This window comes from Lycorma delicatula, chromosome 11 (genome assembly GCF_047948215.1).
Source record: "Lycorma delicatula isolate Av1 chromosome 11, ASM4794821v1, whole genome shotgun sequence".
Classification (NCBI taxonomy): Eukaryota; Metazoa; Arthropoda; class Insecta; order Hemiptera; family Fulgoridae; genus Lycorma; species Lycorma delicatula.
The window spans coordinates 52,695,846-52,715,187 of NC_134465.1; the positions used below are offsets into that span (position 1 = coordinate 52,695,846).

At 30.3% G+C, this 19,342-nt stretch overlaps 1 protein-coding gene across 2 annotated transcripts in view; it reads right to left on the reverse strand.

Annotated features, from left to right (window-relative positions):
- The window catches only part of Dsp1 (Dorsal switch protein 1), a 161,862-nt gene that overhangs the window by 41,951 nt on the left and 100,569 nt on the right, over positions 1-19,342 (reverse strand). For both annotated transcript variants that reach the window (XM_075378983.1, XM_075378982.1), the window contains exon 2: positions 17,510-17,677. In XM_075378983.1, coding sequence (XP_075235098.1) covers positions 17,510-17,665 — 156 coding nt within the window. In that variant the 5' untranslated portion in view covers positions 17,666-17,677. The remainder of the gene's footprint in view (positions 1-17,509; positions 17,678-19,342) is intronic.

Consider the following 19,342-nt stretch of genomic DNA (forward strand, 5'->3'; position numbering starts at 1 on the left):
GTAAATATCCCATTATTTAAATTTGTACTTACAAAAAAATTTGGCAAACAAAACGTTATTTCGTACAATTTTCCTTGGAACGATTCTCATCTTTTTCCTGACAAAACATTATTTACGATAAAAAAATGTAAGCATGGAAACCGAGAACAGAGGCCCTGGCGATTACTTGTGAAGTAAATTATGGATCCATTAATTTTATCATGGACCATTCAAGTGATACAAAAGTCCTTCTGCCGTAAAAGCATTTACGAAAAAAATTCATCTTTTTTTTTAAAAGTTGACTGGCGTTTACTCTCTCGTTGCTATAGAACAAATCTTTATTGGTATAAAAATTAAGAAATTTCTAAAAATGATTGAAAACACAGGTCGTTTTCATAACTTAAAAAAAAAAAATTCTTCTTGGGACTAGACGGATTAACATCAATCACACAGCAGCGACTATTGCCGATAATTTGGCAACAGTTTTTTTTATTTCCAGAAACGATAAAACAATTCATGGACTCTATATGTTTATTCGAGTGCATTAGTATGCGATTTTACTTGTGTTCTCGATTCAGAAGACCAAAATGAAAAACAAAAAATCCAGTTAAATATTTAGACGAACAAAAAAAAAAAAGAAAGAGTTCAGATATGTCTACGTGTGATGAAACACGCTTGGAAGATATATTTAAGAAATAAAATAAATTTATAATTTGGTTTAAACGACCTACTTTCTACTATTAAATTTCACGAATTAAATTTTACTAACGATTCTTCACAAAAATATTTAGATTCAACGCTTTCCACCTTTTCTGAATACATCCTGTAAAAGGAATTCGATGAAAATTAAATTAAATTGAAATGTTTTGTAGAATTATTAAAAAAACAAATCAAACAAGATAGATGAGATATCCTTCCATCATGTTAGGGTTACAATTAAATAAACATATTACTTTTCTTTTTTTTGACAGGAATCCATCCGTACGGGTGATAATTTTTTTTACCCGAAGGAACGATGGTTAAGTTAGATTTTAAATTGTATTTTAATAGATAATGGTAAAAATTAAAATATTAACCAAAATTAACGTTAAGCCGCAATTAAATACAACAGACTACAAATACTACTCGTAATGGTTCAATTTAAGTCTCGCTGAATGAATCTACAATTCAAGAACAACCGATCTAATTTGAATAAAATCTGCACTTATACGTAAAACTTTACAAGAGGGAAAGAAAAAATACGATAAATAATGTATATACCTTGGGGCGACGCAGTTTTTTTATTTTCTCTACTAAATACGCTATTATCTTTATAATGATGCAAAGAAATCATTAATAATATGTTACGCTTATTTATTACACACGAAGTGAACCTTTACCACACCCGCGTAATTTTCCACTGCATTTCCACACCACCGTTCTAATTCCATTCCGATTATTTTCCATCAAATCACGGGAAAAAATTAAATATTTATTACACTGACGAGCGGGAAAAAAGCGGACGTCAACAAGAAAAAAATATAATGTTATTGCAAATTTTTGTAACACGAAAGCAATACGATACCAAAATACGAAGGGAAAAATTCCCATTAAATTTTATAAAACTACCCGGATAAAATTTTATAGTCTCCCTATACATATTTTAATAATTTTGCGACATAAACTCGACAAGTAATTATATATCATTACTATATAAAATGTTACAATTTATCTGTAGATAAATAATATTAATAAAAATAAGGTTAGGTAAGGAAGAGAAGTTAAAATAAAAAAAAAAATCCTCTCACGAGGATTATAGAGGGGGAAACAGGGACGGATGTTGAAAGTTAAATTACTAACGGTTAGAGAAGGGAAGGGTTTGTTATCAAACGGAGGCAGGTGTTCTCAACAACTAATTTCACCATAAAAAAATGCGCCGGCAAACGAACCAACACCGACCAGAGGAGCCAAAAACACCAGCGTTTTGTTATCGATATATATATATACAGTAGAGGAGGGATAATAAACGCGATAAAATACGGATAGGGTTGAAGCAAGTGAAAAAGGAAATAAGGAAGGGTAATGGAACATGCGAAAAACCGGTGGATGGAGCAGAAGGAGAAAGAAAAGTACAACGGGATATTAGGATCGGAAAAGTGGGTGGCGACAGAGGGGTAGTTAACCATGTCAGCACTTTCCTTCATCTCCGACCGACCGACCCCCCCTCCAGAAATACAACCCACCGACTGAATCTTCCTTTTCCTTCCAATTTCTGATAATATACAAAATATTACACAAGAGATAGACGTCGCTTATTCAATTATTTTAATCAAATAATATTGATTAAATATATATATATATATATATATATATATATATATTCACTGTAATATAATTAACCGGGATAAAATCTGTTCATAGATACTACGGAGAAAATGCTCAACCAACAGAGTAATCTGCGCAGAAATGACCAGGCAAATAGGTTGCGATCAATGATAAAAATTTATAACGTTGAACAAAAGGAAGAAAACGCAAAACGCATTAAAAAAGAAATATATTAAAAATTGAAACAAAAGATTTCGGTATAAATACGTTATAAATGTGTGATTAAAAAAAAAAAGAAGCTAATAGGTGTGTTGTCCATAAATTAGTGACCTCCACGGAAAAGCGGTAGCATTTACGTATTTTGATGTCGAATATTTTGGGTTTGAATCATTATCACTTATTAAATCTCATCTCATAATATACGGCTTTTACAGTCTCTTTCATTATAATCAGTTCCTGCGAGTTCTCCTCGCGGGAGAATCCGTTGAAAGATTTTTTCGTATACTTCTTTATTTTTCCGATTCGGTAAAATCATTAGAGTAAAGGAAACCATGCAATTATGTACACAATTTTAAACACTATAAAGACCATATATCGTATTAGTGCACCGCTTATTTATTTATGAACCAGTAAAAATTATTTTAACACAAAAATTAGTTGCTATTCTTTTTTTAACTGTACACGTCCTACGCAGAAACTGAAGATAAAAATTAAATTAACGTAAAAGATTTAAAAAATGTATTTTTGACGTTTTACCAACAATTTTTCATTATTCAACTAAACCTTTACAATAAATTTGTCAAAAGTCTTGATAACGCTTTATTGGGACAACCACCACCAAAATCAATTGTCCTTATCAGTTTGTTAAGACCTTGAATTAACAGATTTAAACAGGACATTTATGGCAGATCTATCCTCGGAAACGTCCTTCAAATTACATTTGGCTGATGTACAAAAACCGGTAAATTCAGATTTAAATATTTGTTTTTAACTTATTATAATTTTTAATGGTTTGCCATTAGTAATTGTTTATTTTTAATAGTTTACACTTTTTTCTACTGATGATTATTGTATTACGATCGAAACGCGCATTCAGTTATATTTTCCTAAAAGATTCCTTAAATCTTATTTCAATGTTACTAACAGTGTTGAAGCAAGGATCTTGGTCCAAAAGACCCATCAAAATTAGTTTCTTATTTAATTTAAATACGATGCTAAGAGAAAACTCATAATCGGTGATCCTTCCTCTGATGACCGAGTACCGATGGATCGATTCAAATCCTGCAGACAATTTCCCGCCACAGCTCACGGTTATCTGCCATTAGAATCAATTTGCCTAACGTTTCTCTTGTCGTCTCTTCAATTTGGTTCAGCCATCTTTTCGGCGATCTTCCGCATGACCTGCTGCCCTCGATTTTTCCTTATACGACTAGGTTCTCAAGATTTTCGACGGGACTACTAATTATATCGCCGAAAAAGCGAAGGATGCGCTCGAAGCATATTGGGGACAACCACTTCTGCATACCCAGCTCGTTTACAATCGAGTTGTTCGTCCTCTTTTCCGACCGTGCGACGTGGAACATTATTCTGCAGGGGTACATTCCATTTCGAATAAATCAATTTTTATATAGTCTTCAACCTTGACGATCCACATCTCAACGCCGTACATGATTACTGGGGAGACTAGAATCTGAAACAGTCTCAGCTTTTTATTTCCCGTGATCGTCCTACCCTTCCAAGCAGATATCAATTTCGTAAACGCCTTCTTAGCCAAGATAATTCTTCATATTTCAGTCGACAAACCCCAAATTTATCTACTGTGGATCCTAAATATACGAAATCGTTCCATCTTTTGGAAATCATACAGCGCATCACTTGACTGTAACATCGTCGGCTCTGTTTATGATCGATGACAAAATACATCCCTGTCGTACTCCTCTCAACAGCTAAAAAGGATCCGTTGTCATTTTCCGGTCAAACCTTGATAAAAAATAAAACTATTTTTCTTTTTATATTAAGAACTGAATGTAAATACGGGAGTTACTATTCGCTAAAGTAATGGAATACCAAACAATAAGTACGTTTTACAGAATAATATTGGAACCTTGATTCTACCACAAATCGTTTACTATATAACATACAAATAAGGTGTGAAACCAGGACGAGATTGCAATGTATGTTTCCAGTAACAGATGCTTGGGATATTTAAATATTTTATTAACCAGTTAAAAAAATTCGAATTCAAGAAAACTGATACGTAAGTTTTTCGTACAACGTTGTATTGATAATAAAATAAAGCCAGTCAAACCGTATATACAGAACATCATCAATCTGACAATAGACTTGGCGTTAACGGGATAAGAAAAATAATCGTATTTTAATATAAATAAACGTTTAATTTAATAAATAATATTAAGATAAGTCATGCATTTTAACCGAGTTATATTCATAGACCACTGATGATGTCACTTTTTTTTACATCAGTTATATTAATAGACGTTATGCATACAGTACCTTCCTTGGGTCAACAACAGTTACTACCATGGAAGTCATACGAAGATAAAATAAATTCAAGTCCTCAAAAACACGTTGGTGAGAAATATGATGCGAAGAACGTAGTGAATGTTTGACGTTCGAACACAACTTTAGGGGAATTGCACAACATTAGCCGAAATGAGTTTTATTTAAAAGATCTAAATAACTCGAATAAATGATCATAGATCACCCGATCTACTAATGGCTGATGGTGATTTTCCATTTTTTTAACTACAATTTTTTAAAATTGTGTAACCCGTAAACGTTCGGTCAAAGGAATGCAAATTAAGAATTAAAAAAGTAACTATTGAATAATGATCTGATCTTTGCTAATTTATTTCATTAAGCGTTCAAGCAAATACCGTTTCACTGTATTTTAAGGTGGTAATTATTATTTTTACTGATTACAAACTTTCATAAATATCCAACTGAAGCTAAAAAACAACATTATTTGTAATACTTATAAAACGTTTAAACGATACTAAATCACAAATTTCACCAAGTACTGACAGCGTAAATCTGTACTTTACTGTGATATTTCCAAATTGCACACAGTATGTCTGAAAAGTTCCCGAACTAAATGAAATAAAAATACATATTTAAAGATAGATGAATTACTCACATCAGCCCTCTACATATAACCATTCTCTAGTTATACATTCATTGCAGCTCCGGAAGACCCCGTCACACACTCTGGAGAAATCACTTTGTGAGATCACCTTCAACTGCTCGGTGCAAGCTCTTTAAATGGCGTCGAAAAAGCGGCCTTTCATATTTAATTTCAGGAACAAAAAATAGTCTGCTGGAGCCAAGTCGGGTGGGATAGGACGGTCGGCGTAATAACGTGTAAAATGGTTGCTATATGTGCCTAGGCATTGTCTTGCATGAGAATCCAACTGCCCAAATTCTACGAATGCGACGCATCAGGCGTTTCATTACTTCCAAATAGAATTTAAAATGTACGGTTTGACCAGTTGCGCGCGCACTTTCGCAACGTTCTAGTCGTGAACAGCTGTTGGCGGCCTCCTGCTTCGTTCGTCGTCATCCAACGATTCTCTACCGTCTTTAAACCGCTTCCACCACGTGTATTTTGTAGTACGCGAGATGCGGCTTCAACTCAGAATGCTTCCTGAATCGTAAGTTTCAACGAAAGATTTTTGAAGCCTAACACAAAATTTTATCGCGCTTCTTTGTTCTATCTAGCAAGCTCGCACAAAGTCACATCAACACAACGTTTGCGGCCGAATATAACTCGAGACTGGAGCGACGAAATCTTGTACACACACTCGTCATACATCGTACTACATAATTTCTTGATTGTCCGATAGATGGCGCTACTTGTATCGACTACAGAAATTTAGTTAGGGAACTTTTCAGATATAGTGTGCATACTAGTACGCGGTATGGATTCCCATTTTTTAAACTTCTACAATATCAAACCTCCATAGTGGAATAGTAATATCTACAATCCGGAAAGTGCTGGATTCGAAAGTATGTAAGACTGTTTACTTTATATAAGTTATAAAATTCATATTTTATGAGTAGATGTTTGTTAGAAAAAGGAAATTCCTTTTGCGGTAAATTCAGATAATATACAAATAAATGATATGTAATCTTTTATCTCAACTTAGCATTATTATTAATCAAATCATCTTGGAAAGCGTTTAGAACTTTCAAAAATATTCCCACGGGTGGAGTTCACTTTTTAATTTTACAGATATTTATTACTTGCTCCATGTAATAAACTTTTCAAATTACACACATCGGATTCCTCTTTTCTTAAATACATTTTATCCCAACAAATTATTATTTTTTTATTATTTGATTTTAATTTACTTTTAGCGAGAACGATTAATTCCCTTTTTGGTAACAGGAAAAGTTATTCATTACCCCTAAAGAAATAAAATCAATAGTTGGGGAAGAGAAAAAAAAAATGGAGTTAAAAGTAGATTAAAACTCATATCAAATACGATCTACTTAACAAAATTAGACACGATAGAAATACACTATAAGCGAGGGGTTGACGAGCGCGCACAAAGATTGTTAACTAAATACACAACCGGATGTCTACGCACGCATTTCCTGTGCACTTAGACAAGATAGATGGCCCAAAGGTTTTACCCAACGAAACGTGAAACCTATACTCTTGTACTTTAAAACTGTTATTGAATTATACAAAAAAAATTCCCGCCTTTTTATTTCTACTACCTTCAGAATGGGTTGTATAACAATATTTTATTGTGTACTGCCGATGATCCGACAACTAAGATGAATTTAAATAAATATTTTTAAACAAAGTATAATGTCAGTTTACCCAGAAATTATAAAACAATACTTCATTAAATTTATCAAATCTATAATAACGAATCGATTTGGAAAAGGGCTTCTACAGAATGACACCTAGATCATGGCGGTGAACATTTCATTTTGCAAAAACCCATGAAAACTGAACAGTGCTGTTTAAATTCTTTGAAGACGAACTAATCTGTATGAAATAATTTCCCACAAAAATATATGAACTCGTTGACAAATTTGAGCATATATGTTGCCCAAGTAACTGAAATTAAAGGGAATTTAGGAATGCTACTTCCAGGACTCAGAAAAAAACCACCAGAAAGTCATTAGAGATAAATCTTCTTTTAGTGATAATGATAGACCGTATTTAAAAATGGCAATATATATATATTCCCGATACAATTTCCAAAGTAATAAATCGTTGGCAGAATCGACCCAGACGCAGATTAACTAAGTAATTGCGGGCGTGAGAACGTTGTCACTTTTAACACGCATATCTTATCTAATCACATACGAGGCGCCAGAAATATTTTACTTTTATATATATATATAAACAAACATCACCCGACCACATTTTACTATGTGCAAGTTCTGTAATTTATTTTCAAATTTATTATTTCATAACCGTATGAAATCAATCAACAAATACCAATGTTAAGGAAACATAATATAAAATAAGTAATGAAAACCACCACCCGTTCGCTACGATATTCTTTCGTATCCATCCGTAGATGTTAGTCTTAATGTCATGCTGTTAAACGAATAGTATCGTGACATTTTACCTGTTCTTCCTCGCCACCATTACCATCACTGTATTTATTTATGAAACGTCCGTTTAACATTTCTAGTCTTAGTTTCTTCTTTATTTATTACCCCTTGCGATAACGTCCTCTCTAAACCCTCTTGTCTTATTAAGTTCTAGCCGCTAGCCTTCAGTGATCGTCGACGCCGTGCGATACACTCTGTTGGCATAAGGCCAGGTAATATTCCATGTTGAAAAAGATGCCGATTCTCTCTACCGCCGTGCTCCCCTTTCTTTTTAGAAAACCTTTCACGAAAGGGTTGTTTTGCTCGATATACGAAACAAGGGTAAGGGAAAAATTATCGGTTAACCTACTTTTAGTAGACACTTAACCGTTTCGACTATATAAACAAAATATTGCATTTAACCAAAATCTCTCGTCTTACAGGTTGATAACTTACCTGTATTTATAAACCGAAAAAAAAATCATTCGAAATTTTTCATTCGCACGAGATGATATACTGCCAAAAATATGTCAAGGTAATTTATATTTACGATTTCAGAGCTATATGGAGAAAAAAAATACAATTCATTATTTAGTAGATTTCTCAACAAATCGATCACAGATTCATTCCAGTTGTAAGACGCACTTATTAGTTGATATATAAACAAATATTCAGAAAATAAATTATAGACAGGTTTACATGATTCTGCTGAAGAAATCCCCCGAATTTTAGGTAAAATTTCTTTTAATAATAAATTAAAACTCTGTCTTTTATAAGGACAATTTAATTATGTTAGAAATTTGTGTATGCCGTCAACATAGCTTGGTGCTGAATTAATATAAAATTACTATATATATAAAAATTTGAAAACATTCGTATATCTAGGGAAAAGTATTTTCCGCGAAAATTAATGGGAAAACTTAGGATAAAATATACATAACTTCTACAATAAAAAAAAAATTCTCAGTTCATTCTTGGCGTAAGTATTTTACGAATCACTTTTGAAGTTCTTAAAAATGCCTAGTAAAGGATAATGGTAGCAGATTTTTTTAAGTCGTATCAGGATTTTTATTTTATAGAAAAAAAGAACGTATTTAAAAAAAAACATTAAAAAATAAAACGAAACTTTAAAACGCTAAATAGTTACTGAAATTAAAACAAATTAACAAACCATGGGTCAATACGGCATGAAATCAAAGTTATCAATGAAAAGTCTAGCAAGATTTTCCCGAACGAGCATTTTTATTATCGTTACTTGTTCTCTCAAATATTAATTCATTTCTTAAGTTATTATCCCTTAACTTTTACGTACGCTAAGTACACTAAACTTATTTACCTCGTGTTCTGGCAAGTTTTACGGCTGTTTTTTAAGTTATTTTTATTAAAAAGTTTATTTTTTCCGTTATTTTGGGGTGTTACATCTGACTAAAAAAACTGATATTTACATATTTTATGAATTTTAGTGAACCATACATTAGCGCGTTTGAACTAACTTGATAGCTTACACCGTTATTATGTAATGATAACAAAATTTTAATTTTGGCGGCCATTTTGAGGTGAACGCGACGGCCATTCGTGTATTTTAGTAATCCTCTAACGATGCTTAATCGAGTGGCGTGGGGACCGGGATCTTTACGAGAAGGGTGAATTCCCGACGGGGGTTAGAATACTTAATCGAATCCGTAATCAAAATCAGAAATAAAAAGGGTACACACACACGCGCGCATATTGAATTCAATAGTGAACGGCTAGTTCGTTGAAAAAATAAATGCAATACAGATATATCAATAAACAATTTTCAAATAGTTTTGTTTTAAAATAATAATTCCTCTAGATCTATGAAGATCTATTAATAATCGGTAATCGAAAAGACCATTAAAAATGTCTGATTTTAAGGTCAACATGGTACCTTGTATCTTCCCCATGTTAAAATTTACTATATTCATGTTCCTTTTTTTCAGCTCTATTAGCTTACAACCTTGAATTTTTGCATATATCCTTTGGATCTTTTCTAATGCTGCTGAATTGTTTCCAGACGCATGAGAAAATCAAACTAAAAAATTTTTGTTTACGTTCACCTTAGGATTACAAATTTTGTGCTGAAAAAAAATTCAATATATGTATATCTACCCTAGAAAACTACTGTAAAAATTTTAGACACCTACCTTGAACCAATCCTAAGAAAAAGCAACATTTATACTAAAAAACACAACTTTCGGAACATTAAGTTTAAAAAAAGTATGCGTTTTATAACTCACCATATTGCTAAAAAATTCCTGCTCCATTTTATGGATTATCAGCGTCCTCCTCTTTATCAGCATTAGTTTACTTTGATTTCCTTTATTTATATAGAAATTTTGTGCATTACATTTTGCATCTAAAAGATACCGGCTGTCAAGTTCCTTTAACGCTTTCTAGCGTTTACTCCCGGATTCAAACCAATTTTTTGTAATACTCTAATACGCCCAGCATTTCCATCATTAAAATTTATTACTGAACCATGCACTCAAAATGAGAGTCGTCAGTCCAACAAACACCGTTTTAGTGACTCGCGTCCACACGATATAGTTGAACGCCTCATTGTCAATCCATGTAAACATTTCACTAACTGCTCTAGTTCAGCCAAACTTTTGAATACTGGATTGATTAATGTATCTACTGCCCGAGGTATGGGGTTTTTGTGTGAACATAATAGTTTTCCTTGTATTTTAGCTTTTCTATATTTATAACAAGTTTGATCCACAGAAGGGCAGAGGTTATGTGCTGGGTTTTTGTCGGTTGATGTACGGTGAAAGTATATCGCCCAAATAGCGCGCTTCATCTGATCTGCACTAGACAAATTTTGCCTGATAACATTATAAAACTACTGTTAAGTTATTTATTTCTTTTTCTGACAATCTACCTTTACCTGTAATTTTTTTTCCCATCCGACAATTATTATTTTTATTAACGGAACTAAGTTCCTCAGCCGGGACCCCCATTCTCTTTTGAATGTGGCCTTACATTCTAATTTTTGTGTACTTTCAGTGCTATATGGAGCTGCTGTCTCCACCTCCAAGGTAAAATTAGAAAAATCACAAAAAAAAAAATAGGGCAAATTTCTTCCTTGAAAAAAATTTTTTTTTAGTAATTTAACAATTATTTTTTATAATTCAATATATTTTTTAACTAAAATCCCAAACTCGATTTTTTTTGGAATTTTTATGGTACCTTAACCAACTTTATTTCTAACTGTTGTACTTGTTTTAAATTTAAGCTTACTAAAATACAAAAAAAAATCAATATTCAAAATATTTAATTTCATATTTTTAATGGCAAACTCAGCATTATTATCGAGAATTGTTATTTATTATTAATTTAGCTAATTTTCAAAATAACCATCCTTCCCTTTTTTTTCCTGTTTAGCCTCCGGTAAAACCATCCTTCCCTACCCAGAAGTTACTCACTGGGACCCTACCCTATACATATATATCCCGCGGGGTAATTTTTAATTTCAACAAATGGGGTTAAGAAAATTGTATTATTTTCGGAAAGTCGAAATTGAACGAATTAATTAATATTTTTTAAATTAACTTTTTTTTGGAATCGATTAAAAACCATTACACACCCAATTTACTGTTTCTATTACCGATATAAAATTCAGAGAAATTTTTAATTTGAGGTGTGGTGAATACGTGACAAAACTAAAATCGAGATCTTGCATATAAAAGAATACGATAACATAATTTCATGTTATTTATTGAAAAAGAAATCGAGGTAAGGACTGAATCAAACTTCCTTCAACAGATTCGTAATTCTATGAACCGATTAAACGTTCAGCAAAAAAGTATTTTGTAAAAACTCATACTACTACGGATTTTTTTTTCTAATTCATCAAATAAAAAATCGAATGATGCACGGACCCGCTCGGCCACACTAACACATACTTGGCTCTCTCTCTCTACTTGCAGTTCAACCCATCGAACCGCTTACCGTAAATCAAGCCGAGTGAAACAAAAGCAAAAAGCAGGAACCGACTGGTATATCATATACAGTAATAAATAAGCGTGAGCATGAAACACGAAACATGATTTACTACAACGATCGTTCACACACACAGAATACGAAAAACTTTCACTCCGCAACGGTTGAGCCTTCTTACAAAACGATTTCGCTAAACAATTTCTAATCCGACGTATCGTACCATTCAATTCTAACTCGCATACGTTTTCTCTCTTTCTCTTTTGGTTGCAGCACTCGTACCCTCCTATTAACTACAGACCCGGCATGTTTTTAATATAAATGTAATTCTTAAAAAAAAAAACTACTTGGCGTTGAAAATTTTGTTTTTAAAACATATTTTTTTTACCCTATTTTAAAATCTTTTATCGCTACAATATTAATGACGCACGGTAAATTTTCCCAGGACACGGCCTTATATTCAAATAGTGTTATTCAATGGGCTTCCCCACATCTCGTAAAATTTCTTGTTTTATATTAATTATGAATGTGTGAAATTTATTTTAAAAACGAAGTACACCTACAATTAATAAATATTAAGAAATTTGGATAAATAAAATAATTAAAACAAACTAACTGCTTAAAAAGAATTTATGTTGTTAAATCTTAAGTAATGATTGGCAAATTTACAATTTAAAAAAACAAAATGTCTCAGCAGATAAATAAAATATATAAAAGTATTTTATTCATGACAAAATAATATTATATATATGAAAAATGTTTTTCGATGTTCGAACTTTGCTCTCATCTGGATTTGTTGATGCCCAGAATAGCATGAATCATGTTTCTTTAACAATATATATATATATATATATATATATATATATATATATATATATATATATATATGAATCATGGATATAAATATGAATATGAATCATGTTCCTTCAACTATATATATATGTAAACCCGATAGTAATAAGTGTAGGTAAGGATATAAACACCCATGGATAGAAAAGAAAAATCTAACTCTGAAATGATCAAGAAAAACCATTGTAAAAAAAAACTGATCACCAATCACAAAAATATAAATATATATGCATGAAGTAATAGAAAATTAAGTATGTAAAGATGTCAAATAAAATAATTACAAAATTTGTAATACTATAATGAAAATTATTTGAGCATATATTTATGTAATAGAAATTTCCACAGGTTTAAATAAAACATTTTTAAATTTAAATACTGTGTGTAGAAAATCTTTGACAATTTTTTACTTTTAAGTAAATTAATGAGATTTTTTTTCATCATTTGACAATAGAACCACTAAAAAGACCCTTGCCTTGTTTAAACTGAAGCAAAAAGAGTTATATGAAAATATTTCTACTAATAAGGTCTAATTTACTATATCTTTGATATAGTAATCTGAAACCTGGTAATTTTTTATATAAATAAAAAATTTTTGTACTCTAAACAATATTTAATTTTTTCAGCATATTTCTCAGCTGTTATAAACAGAAATCATGAAAAAAAAGTATGAAATTCTGTTCATTTTTCTTTCTTTTCGCATTTCACATATCATTTGAATTTTTAAATATATTTAAAATATATAAAGTATGAAAATTATAAATGCCAACGAAAAGAATTATAAGATGGAAAAAATATATAAAACCAAAAATACCATTAAAGAGTTCAAAGTTTGCTTATTCAGAGATGGAGTTTATATATATTCATATTCGATGAATTAACACACAAACAATTAAAACAGATGCTATTTTTATTTAAACCATCTAAAATATTACAAAGTTTTACTGTTACACGATAATAAAAATATAAAAGGAGAAAAAACTGGATTTAGTGGTTGGCTAAACTGTTAAAAAAAAATGAATAAATCAATAAAAGATTGCACAACAAACTGAAGGATGTATATAAACATAATTTTTATTAATGAAATGGGGATTATTAAATACAATAGCTTCTGCAGTTTCATTATTAATAATATTAATTATCAAAATTAATTTATTGGGTGTGAACAAACATACTGGAGAATAACGATCAAAATTCTCTAATTAAATCTACTATACTGGAAAGTAAGCGGTGGATGTGTGTGAAATGAACGGTAACAGTTTATTTTCACTATTAAAATTTGTTATCAGTTTAGTCTGATATAAAACTTAGAAACCATGTTCTATGTTGGAGGGGCTAAGGTAAGGTAGAAAAAAAACCGTTCAGAAGTCTACGCAATAATTACAGTTGACCTTAATTCGGAAGAATTCTAAGTAAAACTAACATTTGTACAATTTCAACACATAATTATTGGATAATTACATGGCATGTCCCATACTGGTAAAAAAATATTCGCTGCCTGGGCATATTTTATGTATATATATACACAAACACAATAGGTGACATGATCAACTTGTTACTTTATAACATCCTGTACCTAATATTACTTTTTTGTAACGTAACTGACTGATTTAAAAATTTGAATGGAATTTCATTTAATGAAAATTAACTTCACGAGGTTAAATGATTTTTTTTTTCAAAATCACCTCTGCAATAACCTTTACATAAAAAAAAAAAAAAAAGGTGAAGGAATGTCTGATAAGTATGACATTCAACAAAATCCAAAACTTATAACTTCTAACTGGGATCCAACAGAACTATAAAATTTCTTAGAATAAATCGTAAAAAGTAAATAGCTGTGAATAACGATGTAAATGCGAATGGAACTAGATATATAATAAACCGGTTTTCAAAGATTAATAAAAATACTTCACAATTATGCGGTTTCTGCAGGTAAAGACGGGATAGTCTTGGAATACCGAGCAACAGGCCGTTACTCTTCAATTTATGCTTACATCACCGATCAAAAATCAAAGAAATAAAAGAGAAGAAAATCATTAACATGATGACTGAAACAGAGTTAAAACAATTGTAAACACACCGGTAAAAACCAACCTTTATCGGCAATCCGTATATTAAACAAGTCTTTAATGATATTAATATCTTTAATGCAGGGATTTTGAAAAGTCGTTACTTATAAACTACCCTTGACTACAGATTGATATTGTTTACGATTTATACTCAAACTAATATTAATTATATAGTGTGAAACTAACGTTTTTGACCAAACATAGTTCTGAACATGAAATATTAATTCAGGATGACTTCATCCCATAATGTACGATGATACTGAGAATATTTTATGAAAATCAAGGTTAATTAATCTTAACTACAATGAGGTGATCTGTGAAACTGATCACAGATATATACGCAAGAGAAAAAATTTGACAAATATAAAATTTAACCTAATGTCGGATGACCAAAATGCGATACGAATCATATCTGCACAATTTGCTGTTAAGGATACATAAAGGAACTAATATGACATCATCTACTTAAACACAGTGCAATTTCATACTAATCCACTTTATTTACAGGCTGTTGTCATTTCAAATCGTTAAATTTCTCTCAAGACAAAAGCAAAATAATGACAAACAAGCAATTTTATAACAAAGAATTTGAAAAACAAAAACCATATAACTATTTCTTAAATCCAAATTACACTAGCAATTATTAACGTAGATTTTTTTTATGCATTCCAAGCATATCTATAAAGACTTCTTGGAATATATTATGCGCAGCTATACTGTTTTTTGAAATTTTGAACTATCTTCATTAAAAAGCTAGAAAATACATACCAATTTCACCAAATGTCCAAGTACGTGAACCTAATATTATCAACTAATTACTTTACAAGTACATTATTTTCTGCTTACCCTATGGAACCAATTATAAAGTATTACTTCAGAGTATGATGCGAATGAATGTAAATGAAGTGTTATCTTGTACAGTCTCAGGTCGACCGTTCCTTGAGATGTTCGATTAATTGAAATCTAACTGCCAAAGAGCATGAGTATCCCGATCTTGTATTCAAATCCGGATAAAAGTAAATGCCTTAACAAGGATTAGAACCTTAGATCACTTGATTTTGAAATCAGGTGATTTGCGATGACAAGTTCACCGCTAGACCAATCCAGTGTGTTTTGTTTACGGGTACAACTAATTACTTTCTATTTATAACAGTAATAATAATTTATACATACGCTTAAACAGATTTCATTTGAATAAACTTATAATTACAGCAAATGAAATATTTTGATTCATTTGACACAAGTCAGCTGTGCTACTGACTTGTGCATTTGCATTAAACATTATCGTAAAACACAAATATGCGATGGGAATTTCATGTCATCTTACAGTCAATAATTTGAATTAATAAAATTACTAGAAAATTTATTTTTTTATTATCAAAAGTAGGCTTGAATTTATCCAGTAGATGATTCCTCACCGCAGTTTAGCAGTTCTACAGGCCAACACGGTAACTACTCCACTAAGCTTTTAATAAAGTATAACGGGATGATAAAATTACACTTAGAATGACTCTGATCAGAACAATTTAGTTTTGGACAAGAGAAAAGTTTCAAAAAGCTTTATCGATACATTTTTGTTTTTAAGTACAATACTTCAATATAGTTTTAAAAACAATCGGCCTATAAGGGAATTTAACGAGAAACTATCCAGCTGAAATGATACTACTGCTTTGGTGAAACGATTATTATAAAATGCAAAATATGATATATACTGATTTATTCATATTATGTCCATAAAAGCTTGTGAATGGAAATTTGTGAAAATTCTGCAACATGAAATATGGAACACTTAATAGGAGATTTGAATCTAAAATGAATCAAATGAACGAACCGATCCATAATGAAGCTAAGAAAAGCTATAATTTTATGTGCAATATTATAAGCAGAACAGGCATTCTACACCTAATTATAGAAAAAGCGCATTATAATAAGAATACGATGCTTTTGGTTGAGATCAGATTAACCAAAGTTATCTTTAACTTCAAATTTTACGTTTTTATCGAGCGATAAACTCATTGATATTATTTTAAAGATTTACAAACTTCATTTCAAAAATTCATTTAAAAATTACAGGTCCAATAATTTGCACACGCCTGTCATAAGAATAACACTATTATGATAAAGCTAAACATGTTCATCTGTGTAAATATAATCTATGTTTTTTCAATCAAGAAAAATCTAACTTCTAGTACAACAGCAGTGAAATCATTACAAAGAGAAAATGAATAGTTTTCACAACTACACTATCAGAAACTGTGTAAAAAAAATGAGCCAACAAAATACCTGCATTGAAAAAAATTATTTTTATATTTCGTTAGTTTTTTCTTTCAAACTGTTGAAAGCTATTTTATACATCCAGGTTTCTATTAAACAATTATTATATATTACTGATGAATTTTAAATTATAGTGTAACTTTTAAGGACCAGATGAATATAAAAGTGATATCATATGCTCAGAAATAGTTCCACAACTTAGTAAATAATCTACTTGATTCAAAACACTTTTGTTAATTTAAAGAATAATTTTTAAAGATGCTATAAATAAACTGAAGATACTTATAAACAAAAGTAATACAATATACAACATGAAAAATTTTAATGTTTATATATATAAAATTAAATATGTTTCAAGCGAAACTTTACCACTGTATATTTACCTAATAATTAAATTGCACAATTAAAATTTAATTAATCTAGCATAAAATAAAATTTAAAAACAATTATTAAAAGGAAAAACAGAAATGTACTTAACATATTAATATTAATTCACTTACCTTCCATCGTTCAGCACATTTCTTGGAAAACTCTGAGAATACGACGTTCTCTTCCGGGTGCTTCTTCTTATGTTCTTCACGGCATATTTGCACAAAGAAGGCGTACGCGGTCATACGACCACGAGGCTTCGCGTCTGCCTTTGCGACGCGTGGCATTCTGCTTCTGCTCTGTCAGGACAAAAAAAATAAAATAATGGCGATCATAAAATTAATTTTAAATATCGGCAAACATACTTCCATATATTTTTTCTTTATTTAGAATTTAATTCCACGTGCATAAAATTAAAAACAAAATAATCAAGAACATGGTTTTCAATTGCAAAATTCCTGGCTAAAGTAATTGATATGGCAGGGGAGAGAAATATGTTAACATAGCCACATAATTTTTGAGTAGCCAAATTTTTAACGCCATTAAAGAATTTATTTATTAGAAACTTAACTGTAAATGTTAAGCTTACTTCTCACCTTGCAAATGATGTATTAAAAATTTTAAAAACTGCAATAAAAACACACAAATTACTACTACCAGTGTAAATCATGTAGATATTACACCTTCATTATACAAAAAAATCCATAAAACATACATAAATAAATAAAAAGTTAATGATAAAGATTAAGCAGATTCATTAAAAGATACTGATACGCGTGCTACAAAAATTGTAAACAATATAAACTTTGCAAGAGATCATCCACAAATATATATATATATAATTCTTCAAAATCCAAGATCTAAAAAACCATTGTACTTAAGTTCACCATTAAAAATAAAAAATTTCTTAAGAAAAAGTGTTCAATAAATTTTTACAGGCAGTAACGAGGATAATATTTACAAGTGACACCTTTATGAAGATTTGATTTCTGAATCAAACTACTTAACTCTAAATCTTGTTTCCTAAATCTATCATTTGAGTCTGGTCAAGTTAGAGACAAAACTTGGTAACATTATTTATATGCTTATAATTAAATTAATTATTTAATTAATTTTTTTTTAAGTACAAATTTAACTATTTAATAATAGTAAAAAAAATCTATCAAATGAATAGTCAGAGAAAATCAAGAGATTTGCAAAAATAAACTTAAAGTTAACAAAACAATCCAATATTTTCACTTTTCAACTACTTATTAACTAATTAATTATACAGATTTTTAATGTGCATATTTGAACACAGTTAATTTATTGATTTCGTAATAATGTTAATGGTGTATTGATTTTTAAATAAATAAGTTGACTGGTAAGGCTTTCAGCAACAGTAAAAAAAAAAGCAAATATTGTTTTTATCATTGGTAATGAGGAAAAGTACTGGGTTTAGAGTTTACATTACTTTATTCCATTATAATTTGCAGACGTAACTACTTTCTCAGAAAAAATATCTAGCAGCTAATGAGAAAAAACGAGTCATATTTGAAAAGAAAAAAAAAATGTTTAGAATTTTATAAAAAATATAGATTATTACTGTTGACAGAGAAGAGAAAATGAGAATGCAAATGTAAAATAAATAAAATGATTTTTTCAGACTTAATATATTTGTAAATGGTTGGCTATTTAACAATGGGTAAAAAAATCAATTTTGTAGGGTGAAAATATATAAGATTTGTAATGTCACGGTTTTAACAAACTACAAAACATAGGAAAACTAGTGTTAGATAAGTAATTACAATAATAAATAATTCACTCATGTTAACAGAAGATTAAAAAAAAAAACCAGAATAGCAACGGATGAGGAAACATTATTTAATGTAGGAATGTAAGTCTATATCAATATGAATTGTAACTGTATGACTGTGAAGAAACATGAGCTCCAAGATAATAAAAAGTTAAAGATCGAAAGGCAT